The 25,178-nt window shown below is 42.4% G+C and overlaps 2 protein-coding genes across 12 annotated transcripts in view; both read left to right on the top strand.

Moving 5' to 3' along the window:
* Np (serine protease notopleural) overlaps positions 1-15,402 on the top strand; it is a 98,662-nt gene extending 83,260 nt beyond the window's left edge. For 2 of the 4 annotated variants that reach the window (XM_053797119.2, XM_053797117.2), the window contains exons 9-10: positions 9,856-10,010; positions 12,405-15,402. In XM_053797119.2, coding sequence (XP_053653094.2) covers positions 9,856-10,010; positions 12,405-12,563 — 314 coding nt within the window. In that variant the 3' untranslated portion in view covers positions 12,564-15,402. The remainder of the gene's footprint in view (positions 1-9,855; positions 10,011-12,404) is intronic. The other 2 variants (XM_053797116.2, XM_053797115.2) reach the window with 1 other exon arrangement.
* Positions 15,403-15,694: 292 nt separating this feature from the next.
* Positions 15,695-25,178, top strand: part of LOC128702704 (uncharacterized) — a 29,443-nt gene continuing 19,959 nt past the window's right edge. For 2 of the 8 annotated variants that reach the window (XM_070102026.1, XM_070102031.1), the window contains exons 1-2: positions 15,695-15,803; positions 18,588-18,961. In XM_070102026.1, coding sequence (XP_069958127.1) covers positions 18,788-18,961 — 174 coding nt within the window. In that variant the 5' untranslated portion in view covers positions 15,695-15,803; positions 18,588-18,787. Of the gene's footprint in view, positions 15,804-17,534; positions 17,580-18,587; positions 18,962-25,178 lie in introns of those variants that run through there. The other 6 variants (XM_070102027.1, XM_070102029.1, XM_070102030.1 and 3 more) reach the window with 6 other exon arrangements.

Consider the following 25,178-nt stretch of genomic DNA (forward strand, 5'->3'; position numbering starts at 1 on the left):
TATCACCACCACCACAACACTAACCACTACTTCAACTACCATTATCACCACCACCACAACACTAACCACTACTTCAACTACCATTATCACCACCACCACAACACTAACCACTGCTTCAACTACCATTATCACCACCACCACAACACTAACCACTACTTCAACTACCATTATCACCACCACCACAACACTAACCACTGCTTCAACTACCATTATCACCACCACCACAACACTAACCACTGCTTCAACTACCATTATCACCACCACCACAACACTAACCACTACTTCAACTACCATTATCACCACCACCACAACACTAACCACTTCAACTACCATTATCACCACCACCACAACACTAACCACTTCAACTACCATTATCACCACCACCACAACACTAACCACTACTTCAACTACCATTATCACCACCACCACAACACTAACCACTACTTCAACTACCATTATCACCACCACCACAACACTAACCACTGCTTCAACTACCATTATCACCACCACCACAACACTAACCACTACTTCAACTACCATTATCACCACCACCACAACACTAACCACTACTTCAACTACCATTATCACCACCACCACAACACTAACCACTGCTTCAACTACCATTATCACCACCACCACAACACTAACCACTACTTCAACTACCATTATCACCACCACCACAACACTAACCACTTCAACTACCATTATCACCACCACCACAACACTAACCACTTCAACTACCATTATCACCACCACCACAACACTAACCACTACTTCAACTACCATTATCACCACCACCACAACACTAACCACTACTTCAACTACCATTATCACCACCACCACAACATTAACCACTACTTCAACAACCATTATCACCACCACCAAAACACTAACCACTACTTCAACTACCATTATCACCACCACCACAACACTGACCACTACTTCAACTACCATTATCACCACCACCACAACACTGACCACTACTTCAACTACCATTATCACCACCACCACAACACTGACCACTACTTCAACTACCATTATCACCACCACCACAACACTAACCACTACTTCAACTACCATTATCACCACCACCACAACACTGACCACTACTTCAACTACCATTATCACCACCACCACAACACTAACCACTACTTCAACTACCATTATCACCACCACCACAACACTGACCACTACTTCAACTACCATTATCACCACCACCACAACACTAACCACTACTTCAACTACCATTATCACCACCACCACAACACTGACCACTACTTCAACTACCATTAACACCACCACCACAACACTAACCACTGCTTCAACTACCATTATCACCACCACCACAACACTAACCACTACTTCAACTACCATTATCACCACCACCACAACACTAACCACTACTTCAACTACCATTATCACCACCACCACAACACTAACCACTACTTCAACTACCATTATCACCACCACCACAACACTAACCACTGCTTCAACTACCATTATCACCACCACCACAACACTAACCACTACTTCAACTACCATTATCACCACCACCACAACACTAACCACTACTTCAACTACCATTATCACCACCACCACAACACTAACCACTACTTCAACTACCATTATCACCACCACCACAACACTAACCACTGCTTCAACTACCATTATCACCACCACCACAACACTAACCACTACTTCAACTACCATTATCACCACCACCACAACACTAACCACTACTTCAACTACCATTATCACCACCACCACAACACTAACCACTACTTCAACTACCATTATCACCACCACCACAACACTAACCACTACTTCAACTACCATTATCACCACCATCTCTCACCACCATCATATTCCTATCATCATTACTATTATTTACTATTATTTACATCTGTCAGCATCACTATCTTAACCACACATATGTCTTGTATATATTACAATAATACACATCACTTTGACTACATATTTATATAACACATTACATATTTTCATAACTATAATACACGCCACTATCATCATGTACTTGTATAATTCTATAATAGTGCTAGCACTGATTTACCAGTTTTATTAAGAATATTTTATCCTCGCGAATAAAATTACCTTCACAAGTTAACATTTCCAGTCAAATTATTTATATTATATCCACATAAAATTTAACTGAACTATTTATGCAGATAAATATTCTTCGTAAAATAATTTTTCATATAAACTTTGTAATATAATTAAATTTTAATAGTCTCTGATTGGATATTAAAATGCTTGTAAAAATTACATCACCAACAGTGTTGAGTAAGGTTGCAGAAAGGGACAAAAATATTTTAAAATTATACATAAATCCTAAAGGGACAATGAAAAAATTATTAAATTAATATACAGTAAGTTATCTAATAAAGTTCCTTTATGGTACGATTTTTTTGGTAAATACAACTGAAAAAGGACATCTAAAATTGGACAGCGGATTGAAAGGCCTTTAGTACTGTTGTTCATTTTTAGATGAACTGTTTTGATCTCATTTACAAAAATATACATTATATAGAGGAACTGTGTAAGAGTGTACTGTATCTGGAGAGAATTATAAATAACTCTGGCATACATGTTGTACACTGTACTTAATGTCTAATATCCTTTGGAAAAGAAACTTGATGTAACGTTTTGCCCCCAACCTGGGCCAGGATAATGGCCCCTGGACCAGGATAATGGCCCAGGGGCCAGGATAATGGCCCAGGGGCCAGGATGCACCCGAACGTTGTCTTAAGGTTTCCAACGAATAATGTGTTAGTTGTGAATTGTGGCATTCGCGGTATTGACTTATTTTTTATAGGTTTTGATCTGTTTGAGGCTTCCTCTTCACTTTAATATGAACAAAATAACCTCGTTTAAGATTTTTTCAAGTATATCTGCTCCTTTAAAGTACCTGTCGTGTATAAAAAATCACAATGCTATCATTCGCCAAACTTCCAGTAAAGAGTGTTACTATTCACAACACTTACCTCATCACTAGGCCGCAATATGCCTCTGGTCCTGAGAAATAGCTGGCAACGTTCTGTATATTCGTAGAATTATTTTTGAACCCTTTCTGCATCTTTAATAGAAGTGTAAATGGTGGCACTAATCCTCACACCATAAACCCCTGAGTAGTGTAAAGTCGGGCACAGTGTGTGAGAGGCCGAGCATTTCTTAGATCTCTCTCTTTCTCTTCTTGACAAGTTCTTTCTAAAACCTTTCCTTGACCTTTCAAGGGTAAAGTTATGTGATGCTGGTGTAGGACTTTTCATCCAAGGAATTGAAGCTATTCTCTTGGCTCAGACCTATCTGCCTCCCATTCCCCTAGATGGTTTGTCCTATAAACGTTTAGCATCCCTGTGAATAATAATAATAATAATAATAATAATAATAATAATAATAATAATAATAATAATAATAATAATATCTAGACGTCATCTCACTTCTTATTCTTTCTTTACTGTTGTAACTGCATGAATATAAATATAGCACTTAGTTCTGCTGATACAAACTGCAGTGTTCTGAGTCTGTGGTCGTGACTGCAGGCTCCTGCTTCCACTGCTTACACTCACATGTTATTTGTAGTGATAATGACGCATTTAAGCTTTTGTTGTGTGTGTGTAGAGGACATATAACATAGACTCATAACAAATAATAACTTTCTGGTCACTTGAGGGGTCGTATCACCGCAGGCGGACGAGCATATTCAAGTCTTGAAACAGGATATATAAACATCACGAATATATACATTAAAGTATCCCTAGCTGATGATGAACGGACCTTAGTGACTCTTGAGTTAACCAAGCAGTTGTTACTTTCGGGTTGTAGGTCTTACTTCCTCAGGATTACAGACAAGTCTTTAGTGGGACAACATTCTGTTCTAAGGAGAACTTCTCTATTCTTTCAGAGTGGTTGTTTTGCATATTCTGAAATCACCTGTTTACTGTGATCTTATTATATATATATATATATATATATATATATATATATATATATATATATATATATATATATATATATATATATATATATATATATATATATATATATATATATTGTCAATCTACAGGAGAGCCTATTTAGCCTGAACACTTATTAGTACTGTCTGAGCACCTGTGTGCCTTTGCTTGCCGCCTACAGATGACTCTGACATGTGACCACAAGTGACTGTAGTAATCAGACACGACCATTACAGACAGTTCTTCTCTCGGAGCTGAAGAATGAAAACCACAATTCTATGACTGGGAAGATTTTACAACTTGTAAGCGGAATTCTTAGATGAGGCTTAGGTCCGGGATGGACCATTGTAAAGCCACAACTTAGTAATGGTCTGAGATGGACCATTGTAAAGCCACAACTTAGTAATGGTCCAGGATGGACCATTGTAAAGCCACAACTTAGTATTGGTCTGGGATGGACCATTGTAAAGCCACAACTTAGTAGTGGTCTGAGATGGCCCATTGTAAAATCACAACTTAGTATTGGCCTGGGATGGACCATTGTAAAGCCACAACTTAGTAATGGTCTGAGATGGCCCATTGTAAAATCACAACTTAGTATTGGTCTGGGATGGACCATTGTAAAGCCACAACTTAGTATTGGTCTGAGATGGACCATTGTAAAGCCACAACTTAGTATTGGTCTGGGATGGACCATTGTAAAGCCACAACTTAGTATTGGTCTGGGATGGACCATTGTAAAGCCACAACTTAGTATTGGTCTGGGATGGACCATTGTAAAGCCACAACTTAGTATTGGTCTGGGATGGACCATTGTAAAGCCACAACTTAGTATTGGTCTGGGATGGACCATTGTAAAGCCACAACTTAGTATTGGTCTGAGATGGACCATTGTAAAGCCACAACTTAGTATTGGTCTGAGATGGACCATTGTAAAGCCACAACTTAGTATTGGTCTGGGATGGACCATTGTAAAGCCACAACTTAGTATTGGTCTGGGATGGACCATTGTAAAGCCACAACTTAGTATTGGTCTGGGATGGACCATTGTAAAGCCACAACTTAGTATTGGCCTGGGATGGACCATTGTAAAGCCACAACTTAGTATTGGTCTGAGATGGACCATTGTAAAGCCACAACTTAGTATTGGTCTGAGATGGACCATTGTAAAGCCACAACTTAGTATTGGTCTGAGATGGACCATTGTAAAGCCACAACTTAGTATTGGTCTGGGATGGACCGAAACGTTACATAAAGATTTATTTCAAATTTGTTAGTTAATTGTGAAGTCTCGGTAATTATAAGAAATGGAAAATAGTTAAATCTCAAATATTCATTAATTAACTAAGCTAATTAGAATAGTCAACAGAAGCCTTTTATACAAGTGAAAAAAACGTGTTATTGTTCAGTCATGGAAGTAATGGAGGAATTTGTAGATTCCTCAAGTACGTAGTGCATAGACTGGCTCTTTGTACGACCTTTTCTGCTCATGTAACTTTTATATCTTAACTCTCTTAGTCTGTTTTTTTTATGTAGTTTTGACACTGAATCTAGTCATTATTCGTACCTAGGAGCGACTGGGAGCCATTAGCCTCTCTTAAGTCGTACCTAGGAGCGACTGGGGGCCATTAGCCTCTCTTAAGTCGTACCTAGGAGCGACTGGGAGCCACTAGCCTCTCTTAAGTCGTACCTAGGAGCGACTGGGAGCCATTAGCCTCTCTTAAGTCGTACCTAGGAGCGACTGGGAGCCATTAGCCTCTCTTAAGTCGTACCTAGGAGCGACTGGGAGCCATTAGCCTCTCTTAAGTCGTACCTAGGAGCGACTGGGAGCCACTAGCCTCTCTTAAGTCGTACCTAGGAGCGACTGGGAGCCATTAGCCTCTCTTAAGTCGTACCTAGGAGCGACTGGGAGCCATTAGCCTCTCTTAAGTCGTACCTAGGAGCGACTGGGAGCCATTAGCCTCTCTTAAGTCGTACCTAGGAGCGACTGGGAGCCACTAACCTCTCTTAAGTCGTACCTAGGAGCGACTGGGAGCCACTAGCCTCTCTTAAGTCTAGAACTACACTAGCCTAATCTTCTAGAGTGAAACGAGAACTTAATATAGATCAATATACTAATGATGCGGGTGCTAAAACTGTTGATATAAATTAATTGTTGAGCTGTGGACACATATATATATATCTTGACAAAGAGTAATGTCAAATTTTCATGGAGGACGTTTTGTGTTACTGATTTGAATCTAAAACACTTAGAATTTTTAAGGATAAGATTTTCGTAAAAAGTTTTTTTTTATGTATGCATGGAGCCCCAGACCGACAAAATGAGACTAGTCACGAGGGAGCATTCACCAAATTCAACTTCAATAACAAAAACATAAAGTGGGACCAAGTAAACCAAGTCCTAACCGATATAAGCTGGGAAGATATACTAAGCAACACAGACCCAAACTTATGCCTAGAACAGATTAACTCGGTGGCACTCGATGTATGCACAAGGCTTATTCCTCTAAGAAAAAGGAGGAGTAGATGTAAAATAGAAAGAGACAGGCGCTCCCTTTACAGGCGACGGAAAAGAATAACAGAGCGGCTAAAAGAGGTCAATATATCTGAAATGCGCAGGGAGACACTGGTCAGAGAAATAGCAAGCATCGAACTTAAGCTAAAAGAATCCTTTAGGAGTCAGGAATCGCGGGAAGAACTAAAAGCCATAAATGAAATCGAAAGAAACCCAAAGTATTTCTTCTCCTATGCCAAATCAAAATCGAGAACAACGTCCAGTATTGGGCCCCTACTTAAACAAGATGGGTCCTACACAGATGACAGCAAGGAAATGAGTGAGCTACTCAAGTCCCAATATGACTCAGTTTTTAGCAAGCCGCTAACCAGACTGAGAGTCGAAGACCAAAATGAATTTTTTATGAGAGAGCCACAAAATTTGACTAACACAAGCCTATCCGATGTTATCCTGACGCCAAATGACTTCGAACAGGCGATAAATGACATGCCCATGCACTCTGCCCCAGGGCCAGACTCATGGAACTCTGTGTTCATCAAGAACTGCAAGAAGCCCCTATCACGAGCCTTTTCCATCCTATGGAGAGGGAGCATGGACACGGGGGTCGTCCCTCAGTTACTAAAAACAACAGACATAGCCCCACTCCACAAAGGGGGCAGTAAAGCAACAGCAAAGAACTACAGACCAATAGCACTAACATCCCATATCATAAAAATCTTTGAAAGGGTCCTAAGAAGCAAGATCACCACCCATCTAGAAACCCATCAGTTACACAACCCAGGGCAACATGGGTTTAGAACAGGTCGCTCCTGTCTGTCTCAACTACTGGATCACTACGACAAGGTCCTAAATGCACTAGAAGACAAAAAGAATGCAGATGTAATATATACAGACTTTGCAAAAGCCTTCGACAAGTGTGACCATGGCGTAATAGCGCACAAAATGCGCGCTAAAGGAATAACAGGAAAAGTCGGTCGATGGATCTATAATTTCCTCACTAACAGAACACAGAGAGTAGTCGTCAACAGAGTAAAGTCCGAGGCAGCTACGGTGAAAAGCTCTGTCCCACAAGGCACAGTACTAGCTCCCATCTTGTTCCTCATCCTCATATCCGACATAGACAAGGATGTCAGCCACAGCACCGTGTCTTCCTTTGCAGATGACACCCGAATCTGCATGACAGTGTCTTCCATTGCAGACACTGAAAGGCTCCAGGCGGACATCAACCAAATCTTTCAGTGGGCTGCAGAAAACAATATGAAGTTCAACGATGAGAAATCTATAATATATAAGACTACTGGCGCGGTGTAATGTTCATATATAAAGATATTAGGTGTAAAACTTGCATGTGGGAACACCTGGCCGATATATTTTAATTTGTAAATCACATTTACACTTAAATTTGTACTTCTTGTTTGCTAATTTACCTTGAAGGGCCTCTGAATTTGTTGTAAAAAGCAACTTGTATATAATACTAATGACAAATAATTTAATCATCTCTTCTGGCTTATTCGGTTTGTGTGATATGTAAGGCGTGTTTATATTACAAGCTGCAGCTTGACATATGCTTTATAAACTATAAACCTAGATGTGTATAGTATGGTTGGTATATAAGGTATGCTGCACTAATTAAATTGCAGGCAAACCTAGCACAGAATTAAATATTTGGGTTTCTAAGTGGAACTGTATCCTTGACATCATTGTGTAAGACAAGTCACAATATTGTAACTTGTGTATTTTGTGTTCAGTGATTATGATTATACCAAGATTGAACCATTTACTAGTATATTCTGGTTTTTATAATTAAACATCTGCCAGGCCTATTGTTTTTAATATATTTAAGTATGCTATATTAAGTACAGATCTGCCCCGCTCCCTAGTTACATTAAGGAACTTTAGCCAATTTTTGGAGATGTTTTATCAAGTTTAAATATCAATCAAATTTGTTTAATATAATTTTAATTTATAAACTAAGACGTAAACAATCTCATTATTGCTTCAATTAGCACATCTAAGTGGATATCTATATGTAGCGACCTCTGATTTTTACAAAGGAAAAACTGCAAAATATATAAATAACCAGTACTTGATGTTCTATCTGTCTTTATTAATGTTCATCTTGATGAGTGATGGTCAGTAAATGGCTGCTCCGTCTCCCTATAGCCACTGATGCCTTTCATGACCTTATCCGTCTCTGTGTGTACTAACTCTTGTTCCTTTCAGTGGAATTTTTATCCTCAAGCCTTTGTTGTTGCTATGGGTTCTCGTCTGTCCCATGTTCTTGGTAACCTTCATATGGAGTATTTTGGAAAATATTCTACTTCTTACTATGGGGGTTGTACCCCCTGCTCTCTGGCTTTACTATGTAGATTAATTTTTTCGCTCTGTGGCCACATGACTAATCTCTTCCAATCTTTTCTTGTTGCCCTTAACAACCTGCTCTTTCTATCAAGTTCAAAGGTGAATGAGACTCTTAACTCTATGTTTCCTTTCCTTGATGTTCATGTCTACCGCTCTGTGAGAGGCTTCTTATTCCGTTTACCGCAAGCCTATGCACAATAGGATATACATTCACTAATTTCCTATCATGTTTTCTCTCAAGAAAAGTGTTCTTGTTTCTTTCGTTCTCTGCATATGTGATCCTCATGTTCTCGATTCGGAAAATCTCCTGTTCTTTGCTTTCCCTACATTTCCATTCTTCAAAATTTTGACAACACGTTCTATTCTCCGGATATTTTTTCGCCCGACTAATACTCTTCATAGTAATCTATATCATGTTTCTTCTCTTGTCACTTGTGCTGCTGGTTCAGATTCCATTTCCTGTTCCTCCTGTCTCCTCCAATACTTTGGTAAAACTGGCCACTCTTTTCTGACAGACTTGAAGAGCACAAAATAAATCTTTGCTTTGCTGATGCTAACAATATTCTTTTCTGTCATGTTAGAGATCACGGTCATCCTTAGCTCTAGTTTATTATACTAGAATTTACAAGGGATTTCCAGTTTTATAAGCTAAACCACCGCGTCTGTAGTAAATCATACAGGTTAGTTATTTGAATGACTAGGAGGGCCTCTAGTGTAAATTGACTTGACAGCATGATGGTGGTGTTGGTTTATTCTGGAGGAAACCTGACTAATGTTTCTTGACAATGGTCTGAGTTACTTGACTCTCAAACTGATGTGGTTGGTCATGTGGCCGAGGCTTTCCGCTGGCTTACCCGTTCATTCTATTCAAAATTCAAGATCACATTATGTGGTGTGTGTGTGAGAGGATGGTTGTTTGATATCACGACAGGTACTAGTGACTCAGTACTGAAGACTTGCTCACACTAACTCTATCCGCCTTCGACCCTCCTCTCCCCCTCACAGATGGTCCTCTGCCATCTGTATTGCAGAAGGTCCCTGTGCCCGTCATTACCAACAAGGAGTGTGAGGATATGTACAGGGCAGCTGGATATGTCGAACACATTCCTAACATCTTCATTTGCGCTGGCTATGAGAGAGGAAAGAGAGACTCGTGTGAGGTAAGTTACTCCTAAACAATTTACTGTTTTCTCTATTTCCTCTTGAGATTTCGTTGACTTTGACGAGATTTTTCGAGGGGTAACTGGCTCATTCATCTTCTCACTGAATATGTGTATGTTCCACTCTCTTCTTCATCCCCAACACAACCTCATTCAAGATGGGCCCCTCCATTCAAGAATGCAGGAGGCGGAGGTGCCAGTAATAAAGAATGTAGACTGTGAAAAGATGTTCCTGCTTACTGGTGGGGTTGTGATGGTGCCAAGAATAATGATGTGTGCGGGATATGCTGAGGGAAAGAAAGATGCTTGTGAGGTAAGTGTTTGTAAAGTGGTAAGATGAGTTTAGTCTTGTTTAGGAAATTACAAAATTTTACAGACTGTTTTTAAGTTTATACAGTAAGTGTACATAGATGTTGTTAGCACATTAATAAGTAGATTAATCCTAGGATAAACCAAGACAATATCAGATGTCAGAGAGAACTTTTGCCTCAGACTCTCACTTACATGGAGAAATAAGGATGATAATTGCAGTGCAGAACATAGGTGTCTGTCTAGCATGAAAATTCCGTTACATTGTAGCATGTTCATTATCTTGTAACTTGGTCATGATTATGACCAGATCTACTGGAATTCATTACCTTTGTACCTTGTTTAGCTATCATAACTTTGGGTTTCAGTCCCTGGACCCATTATGTACCTCTGTAATCCTTTGACTACTGCCCACAGGATGGGTATGGTGTGTCTACCGCCTACAGGATGGGTATGGTGTGACTACCGCCCACAGGATGGGTATGGTGTGACTACCGCCTACAGGATGGGTATGGTGTGACTACCGCCCACAGGATGGGTATGGTGTGACTACCGCCCACAGGATGGGTATGGTGTGACTACCGCCCACAGGATGGGTATTGTGTGACTACCGCCCATAGGATGGTTATGGTGTGTACCGCCCACAGGATGGGTATAGTGTGACTACCGCCCACAGGATGGGTATGGTGTGACTACCACCCATAGGATGGGTATAGTGTGACTACCGCCCATAGGATGGGTATGGTGTGACTACCACCCACAGGATGGGTATGGTGTGACTGCCGCCCACAGGATGGGTATGGTGTGACTACCGCCCACAGGATGGGTATGGTGTGACTACCACCCACGGGATGGGTATGGCGTGACCCACCCACAGGATGGGTATAGTGTGACTACCGCCCATAGGATGGGTATGGTGTGACTACCACCCACAGGATGGGTATGGTGTGACTGCCGCCCACAGGATGGGTATGGTGTGACTACCACCCACAGGATGGGTATAGTGTGACTACCGCCCATAGGATGGGTATGGGGTGACTACCACCCACAGGATGGGTATGGTGTGACTACCGCCCACAGGACGGGTATGGTGTGACTACCGCCCACAGGATGGGTATGGTGTGACTACCACCCACAGGATGGGTATGGCGTGACCCACCCACAGGATGGGTATGGTGTGACTACCGCCCACAGGATGGGTATGGTGTGACTACCACCCACAGGATGGGTATGGTGTGACCCACCCACAGGATGGGTATGGTGTGACCCACCCACAGGATGGGTATGGTGTGACCCACCCACAGGATGGGTATGGTGTGACTACCGCCCACAGGATGGGTATGGTGTGACTACCACCCACAGGATGGGTATGGTGTGACCCACCCACAGGATGGGTATGGTGTGACCCACCCACAGGATGGGTATGGTGTGACCCACCCACAGGATGGGTATGGTGTGACCCACCCACAGGATGGGTATGGTGTGACCCACCCACAGGATGGGTATGGTGTGACCCACCCGCAGGATGGGTATGGTGTGACCCACCCACAGGATGGGTATGGTGTGACTACCGCCCACAGGATGGGTATGGTGTGACCCACCCACAGGATGGGTATGGGGCACATAATAAAGCTTGTACCACATCACACGTCATGTGGGTTAGATGATCTTCAAGAATAATACTCATTCCATCAGCAAATATTTAACCCTACATAGAACTTCATCAACAACAGATAATTAATTCCCTACAGTGTATTAATCTTAGTGTGTGGAATAATGTTTCGCCCACTGGGGTTTTTATCAATCTGATTAAGCCACCAATGGGCGAAACGTCTTCTAATACAGTGTCCTGTGTCAGGCATATATGTTTTTAATTCACAGTTTGTGGGTAGACCTATGTCTATATTATTACCCCTTAGTACTAGTACTAATCTTAGTCATTAATTCATTAAAAAATCTTCAAAATTAGGCACTTGTACTCCCAAATCAATGCCGTTTAACCAACAATATCTTCAGAGTTACCTTAAAAAAAATAGAAACCTATAAATTCTTGGAAAACCTCAAAAAAATATTGTTTGTCTGCAGGGAGACTCAGGAGGACCCCTGGTGATCCAGAGGAATGGTGTTTGGAACCTGGCTGGAGTCATCTCTTGGGGTATTGGATGCGCTCTGCCCAACCAACCTGGCGTTTATACCAGAATATCCGAATTTAGGGAGTGGATCGAGAAGATTATCGTATTTTGAAAATTGTAATTATATCGTTATTATTATTAAATTGTTATATATTTTTTAATGGTTGTTGTTGCTATCATATGCAATTATCTTTAGGAAGAAACGAGTTAAACAGAAAGGTTAAATTGTTACTATGTAATTTTGCTTCTCCAGAGATAATTGCATTTTGTTATAAATTGACCGTTTTAAATGACCTTTTTGGGGCAATGTTGTTATAGAAAAAGTATAATCTTGCAGTTGTATAACTGTTATAGATCCAATACTATTATTTCCTAAGTAATGAGGCAATTATTAGTTATTTATTGTGAACGAAATGAAGCTTATTCCTCCGTAAATAAAATAATTTCTTAATTGTTTTTTTAAATTATTATTGTGTGTGTGTGTTTGTGTACATTTATTTACGGATGCATATTTTAGTTCAATAAGTCTTTTATTATTTATTATTTCTGTTAATTGATCTCCTCAGAGCTGTTATACTCAGGATATATACACTGGAGAGATGTATTTATCTCAGCGTATATATGCTGACAGTATATTTTAACCCCTATTTTAGGGGTTCGAGTATTCTTGTCTGCTGGTGAACAGGTTCCGTGTAGCCTTAATGACCATAGTGTAGTCGATAGGCTTTAAACCTCATTAACCAGCTGTCATAAGGAGATTACTCATTGTTTTCTCCTCTACAATAGGCATTATTTTGATGTTTTCTTGTATACTGTAGTTTGTAGCTGCTGTTATTGTCTAGGGATGATCAATGGTGTTTTTGTCTCAGCAGGATGAATAGGCATGTTTTCTGTGTACTAGTGATGAATGGTGGTTGTTGACGTGTACTAGTGATGAATGGTGGTTGTTGACGTGTACTAGTGATGAATGGTGGTTGCTGACGTGTACTAGTGATGAATGGTGGTTGTTGACGTGTACTAGTGATGAATGGTGGTTGTTGACGTGTACTAGTGATGAATGGTGGTTGCTGACGTGTACTAGTGATGAATGGTGGTTGTTGACCTGTACTAGTGATGAATGGTGGTTGTTGACGTGTACTAGTGATGAATGGTGGTTGTTGACCTGTACTAGTAATGAATGGTGGTTGTTGACCTGTATTAATGATGAATGGGGGTTATTGACGTGTACTAGTAATGAATGGGGGTTGACCTGTACTAGTGATGAATGGGGTTGTTGACTTGTACTAGTGATGAAAGGGGGGATTGATGACGTGTACTCGTGATGAATGTGGGGTTGTGACGTGTACTAGATAGATGAAAGGAGGTTTATTGTTGTTCCTTATTTATAAGCGTTGTTACTGTAAAAGTGAACGTTGAACATTAAAAATAAGGCGGATAACAGTGAACACTAATGAAACAGTCATATTCACTGATATATGTTCAAGGCTAAAGAAAATGCTTACTCAGGTTGGTTTGTTAACTAATGCGTATGTGTGTGTGTTTGTGTATGTGTATGAGACGCGGGGTGCACATGTGTGTGTATGCGAAGAGAAATGGGAAGTGATACCCCATACCCCATCACCCTACCCTTGCTCAGCTCCTTACCCGCATCAGCTGACCTGTGATATATTGTGTGTGGTGATATGCCCGCACCTCCTCCCTAGTGTGACCTTGTACCCTGGTTAATTAACAATGTTAAAGCCCGTGTGGGTTAGTGCAATGAGTTGAGGAGGCTTGATACTCCGTCTACTGGACACGCTACCCAACTGTGCTCATCCAACTGATGATATTTAAGATAAATGGAATAATGGTGAGATAATTTGTATCAACATGAACAATGTGTCAAGAAAATGATTTTAAAATGTGATAAAACTGGAAAAACTCACAGCTAACCCACAATTTGGAGACCCCCCTAGACGAGGTTTCAGTCCCTTCATGACGATAGTTCGAAACAGACTGAAACGTCACCTAGAACTTCCGCTCGAAATTGTTCGTTAGTTCTGAGTGAATTAATGAATGCTGTAGATTGTCCCACATATGTTGTCTCCTCTCATATGTTGTCTCCCTCACATGTGTTAGTTGTAAGTCTCGGGTAGAGCTTCTTTTATGTATATTCAAATTCTCCTAATATATTAATGATGCATTTTTTATAATTTATTGTAGATTGTTTCTTCAGTAGTGTCTTGAGCGAATATTAATGAGTTGTTTCTCAGTGTTCTTCGTGTGGTGCTGGAGGCCAGGGTCTGGAGGCCAAGTCCTGGAGACCAGGATCCTGGGAACCAGGTCCTGGAAGCCAAGTCCTGGAGGCCAGGGTCCTGGAGGCCAAGATCCTGGAGGCCAAGATCCTGGAGGCCAGGGTTCTGGAGACCAGGGTCTGGAGGCCAAGGTCATGAGAACCAGGTCCTGGAAGCCGGGTCCTGGAGGCAGGGTCCTGGAGGTCAAGATCCTGGAAGCCAAGATCCTGGAAGCCAAGATCCTGGAGGCCAGGGTCCTGGAGGCAGGGTCCTGGAGGTCAAGATCCTGGAAGCCAAGATCCTGGAAGCCAAGATCCTGGAGGCCAGGGTCCTGGAGGCCAAAATCCTGGAGATCAGGGTCCTGGAAGCCGGGTCCTGGAAGCCGGGGTCCTGGAAGCCGGGGTCCTGGAAGCCGGGGTCCGGGAAGCCGGGTCCTGAAGGCCGGGGTCCTGGAAGCCGGGGTCCTGGAAGCCGGGGTCCTGGAAGCCGGGTCCTGGAAGCCGGGTCCTGGAAGCCGGGGTCCTGGAAGCCGGGGTCCTGGAAGCCGGGTCCTGGAAGCCGGGGTCCTGGAAGCCGGGGTCCTGGAAGCCGGGGTCCTGGAAGCCGGGGTCCTGGAAGCCGGGGTCCTGGAAGCCGGGGTCCTGGAAGCCGGGGTCCTGGAAGCCGGGTCCTGGAAGCCGGGGTCCTGGAAGCCGGGGTCCTGGAAGCCGGGGTCCTAGAGGCCACAATGTACAGATCGTAATAAAAATAATTTCCAAAAATTTGTTTGTTCTAAAATCCTTTTTTCTAATTATCTTTTAAAAAAATAATGAAAGGACTTCTGATCCAAGGAACTGGAGGTAACCTCCCCTTTCTTGGACCCTTATTATTCCACGTTCAGTGCTTCTTCAGAGACACAGCGGAGAGGCGGGGCCAGGAGCTATGAATCGACCCCTGCAACCACAACTAGGTGAGAGAGATCACAGAAAACCAGCCAACCAGCGCTGAGTAAAGCCAGTCTGTGGTCAGTGCTGTGAGGGTGAGCATGTGTCTACCCTGGTTTATATTATATTGTAGGTCTACCGTGTTAACTGTAATCTGTAAGTATCCTGTAGGTATACCGTGTTAACTCACATATGTGTCATCCGTAGATATACTTTGTTAAATCACGTGTGTGAGTACCGTGTTAACTGTCATCTGTAAGTATACCGTGTTACTCATCTGTAAGTATACCGTGTTACTCATCTGTAGGTATACCATGTTAACTGTCATCTGTAGATATACTTTGTTAACTTAGGTGTGTGTGAGTGTACCGTGTTAACTGTTGTATGTGTGTGTACCGTGTTAACTGTCATGTGAGTGTACCGTGTTAACTGTCATGTGAGTGTACCGTGTTAATTGTCATGTGAGTGTACCGTGTTAACTGTCATGTGAGTGTACCGTGTTAACTGTCATGTGTGTACCGTGTTAACTGTCATGTGAATGTACCGTGTTAACTGTCATATGAGTACCGTGTTAATTGTCATGTGAGTGTACCGTGTTAACTGTCACGTGAGTGTACCGTGTTAACTGTCATGTGATGTACCGTGTTAACTTGATCTGTTAGCCACTAAATCCTCCCAGATATATCTCACTTGACCTCGTATTTGTCTCTTAAAATTCTTACTCATTATTGCTTCCCTCCAGTGGTGTAAATCTTCAGTAAAGCCTCGTGTGTAGTGGTGGTTCCCAGGTTAATCCCTTTGTAAGACACAAACTCATCAAATTAGTGAGCTGAGGCTGTAAATCAACTCCCTGACAATGCCTCACCAACTCAAATCTCCAAAATTATAACTCCAAAGTCTACTAAAAGTTCTCTTAATGCCCCAGAGGCTGAATATATCCGTAAGTTATCTAATTTATCTCTCTTAAATGCTGTTTATCGCAATTTATTATTTCTCTTTTCTTCTTCAAGTGGAGAATCACTGATGAATGAGTTTTAAGATCAGGAATTTGGATCATGTCTGGATAAAATTTGATTAGCTTGTGTTACCTGGGCGCTCTGTGACCCTTACGGATTTAGCGCTTCCGTGTGAATGTTGCAATAATACTCCCAGATCCTCGTATTGTTCCTGTTCCCATCTATACTCCGTTTCAGGTCTTCTTTATCCTCGAGTTGCATGATTTTGCATTGGTTTGGGTTGAACTCTTAAGTGATTGTTGGACTAGTAGTCTTTTAGCCGGTCTCTATCACCTCTAATTATCTAATTAACTTTACGCCATCAGCAAACAATGATACATAAGATTTAATTACTTTTTTTTTTTTCAACAAGTCGGCCGTCTCCCACCGAGGCAGGGTTATTAAGAAGGGTACCCCTCAAGGGAGGTTCCTTGATGCTATTGAGGGATCTCTTGATCTAAGGAATTGGATCTGTTCTCCAGTTCCCTGAATTGTCTGTATACCTTCCATCTCCCCCAGGCGCTGTATAATCCCTACGTGTTTAACGATCTCCCTGTTTGTAATAATTAAGAACGATAACAGCCTCATTATCAAGCCTGGCGACGGCTGGGGAAGGGGGGGAGGGAGGTGAAGCCTCACACAGATGCAGACTCTTTAGTTTTTTTTTCTTTTCTTACATTGCCGCAGGAGGTGTATGACCCCTACGGGTATATCTTTTCCTGCAATTTAGAGAGTATGTCTGTCACTAATACTGGCATGTAGTTGAGTACCTCGTATTACTCATATACATAAGGTTCATATTTGCAGTTTTCCAGCTGTGTGGTAGTGGTGTGTCTAGTGACGTGTTGTTGATCTTCGTTAAAGGTTCACACACTATTCTCACTACTTTCAGTACCCAAGGTGATATGCTGTCAGGTCCAGTGACATGTGTTCTGATGTAAGTAGCTGCTTCTGGTCTCATGGTGTGTGTGGGTGCGGTGTTTGTATGTGGGGGAGGTCGTGTTTGTATGTGGGGGAGGTCGTGTTTGTATGCAGGGGAGGTCGTGTTTGTATGTGGGGGAGGTCGTGTTTGTATGTGGGGAGGTCGTGTTTGTGTGAAGGTGGCTTGTGTGTGTAGGGGTGTGTGTAAGGGGGTGTTGTGTGTGTGTGTGTGTGTAAGGGGGTGTTGTGTGTGTGTGTGTGTGTAAGGGTGTTGTGTGTGTGTGTGTGTAAGGGGGTGTTGTGTGTGTGTGTGTAAGTGGGGGGTGTGTGTAAGTGGGTGTGTGTGTGTGTGTGTGTGTGTGTGTGTGTGTGTAAGGGGGGTGTTGTGTGTGTAAGGGGGGTGTGTGTAAGGGGGTGTTGTGTGTGTGTGTGTGTGTAAGGGGTGTGTGTGTGTGTGTGTGTGTGTGTAAGGGGGGTGTTGTGTGTGTGTAAGGGGGTGTTGTGTGTGTGTGTGTGTGTGTGTAAGGGGGGTGTTGTGTGTGTGTAAGGGGGGTGTTGTGTGTGTGTGTAAGGGGGTGTGGTGTGTGTGTGTGTGTGTGTGTTAGGGGGTGTTGTGTGTGTGTGTGTGTAAGGGGGGTGTTGTGCGTGTGGGGGTGTGTGTGTGTTTGTATGGGGGGTTTTTGTGTTTTTGTGTGTTAGGGTGTGTGTGTTTTTTTGTGTGTGTAAGGGGGGTGTTGTGCGTGTGTGTGTGTGTGTGTGTGTAATACTCACCTGTATGTGGTTGCAGGGTCGAGTCATAGCTTTGTGTGTGTGTGTGTGTGTGTGTGTGTGTGTGTGTGTGTGTGTGTGTGTGTGTGTGTGTGTGTGTGTGTGTGCGTGTTTGTGAGGGGACACATGCGTGTGTTTATGCATACATAAGGTTATCGTTCAGTATCACGACCTGACAAACATACATACTCCGTGAATTTTCTCTCACTGTAGATTTGCTGAATCTCTAATTTGATCCCTACTTTATGTATTAAAGTACTTTTTAACTGGTGGTGAACAAGTGACATGCAGCCTTAATGATCTTCGTGCAGTCTACAAACCACCATTCATCGAGCACCGTGACTTCTCGCAATGCTCCACTTTGACACAGATACTCACCTTGACACAGATAATAGACACGAAGCTGCACCTCCTTTCTTGTGATTGACTATTAAGGACTCCCAAGTGTGACCAGACATGAAGAGAATGCTCAAAGTTATCTTTTGGAAAAAGAAAACATTACTGACTGACTATGGTCCCAAGAAAACCAGCAATAATGACGAGGATCTCACTCAAACTGTGCTTCTGCTCGAGAAGGAACAAGAGAAGCAGGAAGAGGTACAAGAGGAGGAACAGGAGGAGCTTAGTCAGGTAATTCCTTATCACTGCAAGTTGCAGGTGACATAAAACAGAATGGTGTAGTTAATTTGTATTAGAGCTGAAAATAAGGTGTATGCAATTCCGTAGTCTTGCTTAATTAAATACGTCTTCTGCACCTATGTATTTTAATGTACGTATTTATGTATTATGTATGAGTATACTGCATATACATATTAATGCATGGTTGTATTTTATGGATATTTCGCAACAGTTCGTTCATTTTAACAAATCTGTCAACTCCACTTATTCAACTTATATGAATATTTTGCTGTGGATAGTGAGTTGGTAAACTCTCCACCATAAACAAGTACATATCAACGCAAATAGTTGTCACATCATTCACGATATTACCTCCAGCCTTGGCTGTCAATGTAGGAATATCAGTTTACCTGGAGAGAGTTCCGGGGGTCAACGCCCCCACGGCCCGGTCTGTGACCAGTCCTCCTGGTGGATCAGAGCCTGATCAACCAGGCTGTTACTGCTGGCTGCACGCAAACCAACGTACGAGCCACAGCCCGGCTGGTCAGGAACCGACTTTAGGTGCTTGTCCAGTGCCAGCTTGAAGACTGCCAGGGGTCTGTTGGTAATCCCCCTTATGTATGCTGGGAGGCAGTTGAACAGTCTCGGGCCCCTGACACTTATTGTATGCAGGGCCATATTAAGAAGTCTCCGGGCCCTAGGCTATTCAGATTGGCGGGGCCCCTTTGAGTTACGGGTAAGCGAAGCGACCCCTTCCAGCTTGGGGGGGGGGTCGGTGTGAGCTTGTTTAAGGTCTAATTAAATACATTCTGGCTATTTAGATTAAATTTAATAGGGAAAGTACATCAAGACAACCAAAACCATTTACCAACAGCCATTATAACTATCTTGTTAAATCATGCATTTTAAAGAGAATAAACTCAAGACAGCATAGTATTACTAGATTAGGCTATTAAAGTAGTGACATCATGTACCTATTATATTCAGCATAACCACTACAGCACTATTATTCCCTTTATAAATCACTGACCATTATTGTTATCATTGCATCATGCATAAGACTATCAAATCATATAAACTCAAGAAAGTAAAGAATTTTTTATATTCACAGGCACTTCTTAAATAAACTTTTTTCTGGATTTCATATTGGCAAAATCATCAATTATATTCTGAAAATCAATATTTCTTGACTCAATGGTCAACAAGGCTAGGTTACACAATTTGTCTTGGCTCATTGTTGAACGGAGCTGGTTTTTCACTCTTTTCAAAACAGAAAATGAACGTTCTCCTTCACAGGACCGCGGGGCCCTAGGCAGATGCCTAGTTTGCCTATGCGGTAATCCGGCCCTGATTGTATGGTCTCTTAACGTGCTAGTGACACCCCTGCTTTTCATTGGGGGGATGTTGCATCGTCTGCCAAGTCTTTTGCTTTCGTAGTGAGTGATTTTTGTGTGCAAGTTCGGTACTAGTCCCTCTAGGATTTTCCAGGTGTATATAATCATGTATCTCTCCCGCCTGCGTTCCAGGGAATACAGGTTAAGGAACCTCAAGCGCTCCCAGTAATTGAGGTGTTTTATCTCCGTTATGCGCGCCGTGAAGGTTCTCTGTACATTTTCTAGGTCAGCAATTTCACCTGCCTTGAAAGGTGCTGTTAGTGTGCAGCAATATTCCACCCTAGATAGAACAAGTGACCTGAAGAGTGTCATCATGGGCTTGGTATCCCTAGTTTTTAAGGTTCTCATTATCCATCCTGTCATTTTTCTAGCAGATGCGATTGATACAATGTTATGGTCCTTGAAGGTGAGATCCTCCGACATGATCACTCCCCGGTCTTTGACATTGGTCTTTCGCTCTATTTTGTGGCCAGAATTTGTTTTGTACTCTGATGAAGATTTAATTTCCTCGTGTTTACCATATCTGAGTAATTTAAATTTCTCATCGTTGAACTTCATATTGTTTTCTGCAGCCCACTGAAAGATTTGGTTGATGTCCGCCTGGAGCCTTGCAGTGTCTGCAATGGAAGACACTGTAATGCAGATTCGGGTGTCATCTGCAAAGGAAGACACGGTGCTGTGGCTAACATCCTTGTCTATGTCAGATATGAGGTTGAGGAACAAGATGGGAGCGAGTACTGTGCCTTGTGGAACAGAGCTTTTCACCGTAGCTGCCTCGGACTTTACTCTGTTGACTACTACTACTCTGTGTTCTGTTAGTGAGGAAATTATAGATCCATCTACCGACTTTTCCTGTTATTCCTTTAGCACGCATTTTGTGCGCTATTACGCCATGGTCACACTTGTCGAAGGCTTTTGCAAAGTCTGTATATATTACATCTGCATTCTTTTTGTCTTCTAGTGCATCTAGGACCTTGTCGTAGTGATCCAGTAGTTAAGACAGACAGGAGCGACCTGTTCTAAACCCATGTTGCCCTGGGTTGTGTAACTGATGGGTTTCTAGATGGGTGGTGATCTTGCTTCTTAGGACCCTTTCAAAGATTTTTATGATATGGGATGTTAGTGCTATCGGTCTGTAGTTCTTTGCTGTTGCTTTACTGCCCCCTTTGTGGAGTGGGGCTATGTCTGTTGTTTTTAGTAACTGTGGGACGACCCCCGTGTCCATGCTCCCTCTCCATAGGATGGTAAAAGCTCGTGATAGGGGCTTCTTGCAGTTCTTGATGAACACGGAGTTCCATGAGTCTGGCCCTGGGGCAGAGTGCTTGGGCATGTCATTTATCGCCTGTTCGAAGTCATTTGGCGTCAGGATAACATCAGATAGGCTTGTGTTAACCAAATTCTGGGCTCATAAAAAATTCATTTTGATCTTCGACTCTGTCTGGTTAGCGGCTTGCTAAAAAGTGAGTCATATTGGGACTTGAGTAGCTCACTCATTTCCTTGCTGTCATCTGTGTAGGACCCATCTTGTTTAAGTAGGGGCCCAATACTGGACGTTGTTCTCGACTTTGATTTGGCATAGGAGAAGAAATACTTTGGGTTTCTTTCGATTTCACTTATGGCTTTTAGTTCTTCCCACGATTCCTGACTCCTATAAGATTCCTTTAGCTTAAGTTCGATGTTTGCTATTTCTCTGACCAGTGTCTCCCTACGCATTTCAGATATATTGACCTCTTTTAGCCGCTCTGTTATTCTTTTCCGTCGTCTGTAAAGGGAGCGCCTGTCTCTTTCTATTTTACATCTACTCCTCCTTTTTCTTAGAGGAATAAGCCTTGTGCATACATCGAGTGCCACCAAGTTAATCTGTTCTAGGCATAAGTTGGGGTCTGTGTTGCTTAGTATATCTTCCCAGCTTATATCGGTTAGGACTTGGTTTACTTGGTCCCACTTTGTTTTTGTTATTGAAGTTGAATTTGGTGAATGCTCCCTCGTAACTAATCTCATTATGTCGGTCTGGGGCTCCGCGCATACATGTCTGAACCTCAATTATGTTGTGATCTGAGTATATTGTTTTTGATATGGTGACATTTCTTATCAGATCATCATTGTTAGTGAAGATGAGGTCTAGTGTATTCTCCAGTCTAGTAGGCTCTATTATTTGCTGGTTTAAATTGAATTTTGTGCAGAGATTTAAAAGCTCGTGTCAGTTTTCATCAGAGCTGCCTCCTGGTGTTATTACTGCAACAATATTATTTGCTATATTCCTCCATTTTAGGTGCCTTAAGTTGAAATCCCCCAGGAGCAAGATGTTGGGTGCAGGAGCTGGAAGGTTTTCCAGACAGTGGTCAATTTTTAACAGCTGTTCCTGGAATTGCTGGGATGTTGCATCCGGAAGCTTGTAGACTACCACAATGACTAGGTTTTGGTTCTCGACCTTTACTGCTAAAACTTCCACTACATCATTTGAGGCATTAAGCAGTTCTGTGCAAACAAGTGACTCTGCAATGTACAGGCCAACCCCCCCCCCCCCTCCTTTTTTTTTGCCTGTTCACTCTGTCCCATCTGTATAGGTTGTAACCTGGGATCCATATTTCGTTGTCCAAGTGATCCTTTATGTGGGTCTCAGTGAAAGCCGCGAACATTGCCTTTGCCTCTGCAAGCAGTCCACGGATGAAAGGTATTTTGTTTGCTGGCTTTAGACCCTGTATATTTGCAAAGAAGAATGTCATGAATGGTTATGAAAACCGACAAGTTGAAGAATTGAGACACTTATGCAACACATGGGAATCTCTATTGAAGAAACGTTTCGCCACACAGTGGCTTCATCAGTCCAATACAAAGTAGAAGTGGGTAAGGAGAGTAGAAGTTTGAGGTAATCAGTCCCTCAACCTGGAATCGATGTGTTCAGTCCATCACTCTTGTAGGAAGTGCACCATACGGCCAGAGAGGTGGCTTATATACTGCGGTGTGGTAAAGATTCCCATGTGTTGCATAAGTGTCTCAATTCTTCAACTTGTCGGTTTTCATAACCATTCATCACATTTGTCAGACACTGCAACATCATGGGGTCTTGGTACAAAGACTTCAACGCTTGCCCAACCTTTGGACGACGACCTACTTACACTAGTGGCAGGTCCCACTGTGATCCCGCCTCCTCCTGCTTCAACTCATCTCACCACAGTATATAAGCCACCTCTCTGGCCCTATGCTGCACTTTCTACAAGAGTGATGGACTGAACACATCGATTCCAGGTTGAGGGACTGATTACCTCAAACTTCTACTCTCCTTACCCACTTCTACTTTGTATTGGACTGATGAAGCCACTGTGTGGCGAAACGTTTCTTCAATAAAGATTCCCATGTGTTGCATAAGTGTCTCAATTCTTCAAGAAGAATGTCATCGGACTGGTGGTATTGTTGGTACTGGGGGGGATTTTTTTTCCGGTATTAGTATCTGTATCTGTTGGTTTGGAGTGGAGGCCATCGACTGGTTCCACTCCAGGAATGACTGGATTTGGTGTACGATTTCTGCCATTTCCTGCCAGTTTTTTTTTTCCTTCCTGGCACTAAAAAACCTCTCCCTCTTGAGTGGCTGTGGCTACCCAGGTTTTCCCATGGCCTGGATGTTTTGTATCTTTTTGTCCCCTTTAGATGGTGTGCCTGGCAATTTAAGTTATAGCACAGTCTTTCCTGTACTGACGAGGTACACATTTCAGGGTGAAAAAGCTTACAGGAAGGGAGTTTGCATTTTCCTGTTGTCATATGGGCACGGCATTTTCTAGGGTGGTCATAGTTGCACGTCCCATCTGTTTTTCCAGATTTCCCATGTCTGCAGATACCAAGTGCATAGTATGTGCACAGGCTTGGTTTCCGTTTGCCTTGGGTTTCTGTGACTGTATTCCCTGTTGGTGCATGTTTACCTGTCTTATTCCTATCCTCCCTAGCACCAACAATGGAGCTCCCACCAGTTGTTTTTGGTAATATATCCTCACTATTGCTAGTGGAGTCCTCTTGTTTGCTATTTCCTGTGGTATTTCTAGTTTGCAATATTGGTTTTATCTTATCTTTGACTACACTTGTTTCCCCACTACGGCTCCTGTCCCCTATGAGGTCATTTATATGCATTCCTTCCTGCGTATAATTCCCGACTACCTGGACAAAATCTCCAGCTTCACCATTACTGTCTCCCAGGACAGCACCTCCAGCTTCACCATTACTGTCTCCCAGGACAGCACCTCCAGCTTCACCATTACTGTCTCCCAGGGCAGCACCTCCAGCTTCACCATTACTGTCTCCCAGGACAGCATCTCCAGCTTCACCATTACTGTCTCCCAGGACAGCACTATCAGCCCCACATTTACTGACTACCAGGACATCACCTCCAGCCTTACAGTTTCTGACTACATGGCCAGTATCAAGGGCAGTACCATTCAGCCCAGACTTTTTATGTTCCCATCTGTTGTAGAAAGCTTCCAGGTTGTCTGTGAAAGCAGCTTTGATGTTATCCTCTTTTAATACCCTTGTGATTTTAGTCCACAGATTTATCTCATTTGGACATACCCCAAAACACTTCCCTGTTTTAATACTGCTTGTAGCTAGTTCTTGGATATCTGCACAAGGGGCGTGACACCAATTTCCACAGAAATGACAATTTATCCATGTGGAAGCCATGTGGAAGTACCTCTACAATTACCTTTGTCTATGAGTATCACTATTAAAAAAAAAACAACGTAGGGGTCATTTCAGCACTACAACAAAATACACTTATCTACAGTTGGACAATATAAAACTACATATATGTGTGTGTGTGTGTTGTTCGTTGCTGTTTTCCTCACCAT

This window comes from Cherax quadricarinatus, chromosome 79, assembly GCF_038502225.1.
Source record: "Cherax quadricarinatus isolate ZL_2023a chromosome 79, ASM3850222v1, whole genome shotgun sequence".
In the NCBI taxonomy this organism is placed as follows: Eukaryota; Metazoa; Arthropoda; class Malacostraca; order Decapoda; family Parastacidae; genus Cherax; species Cherax quadricarinatus.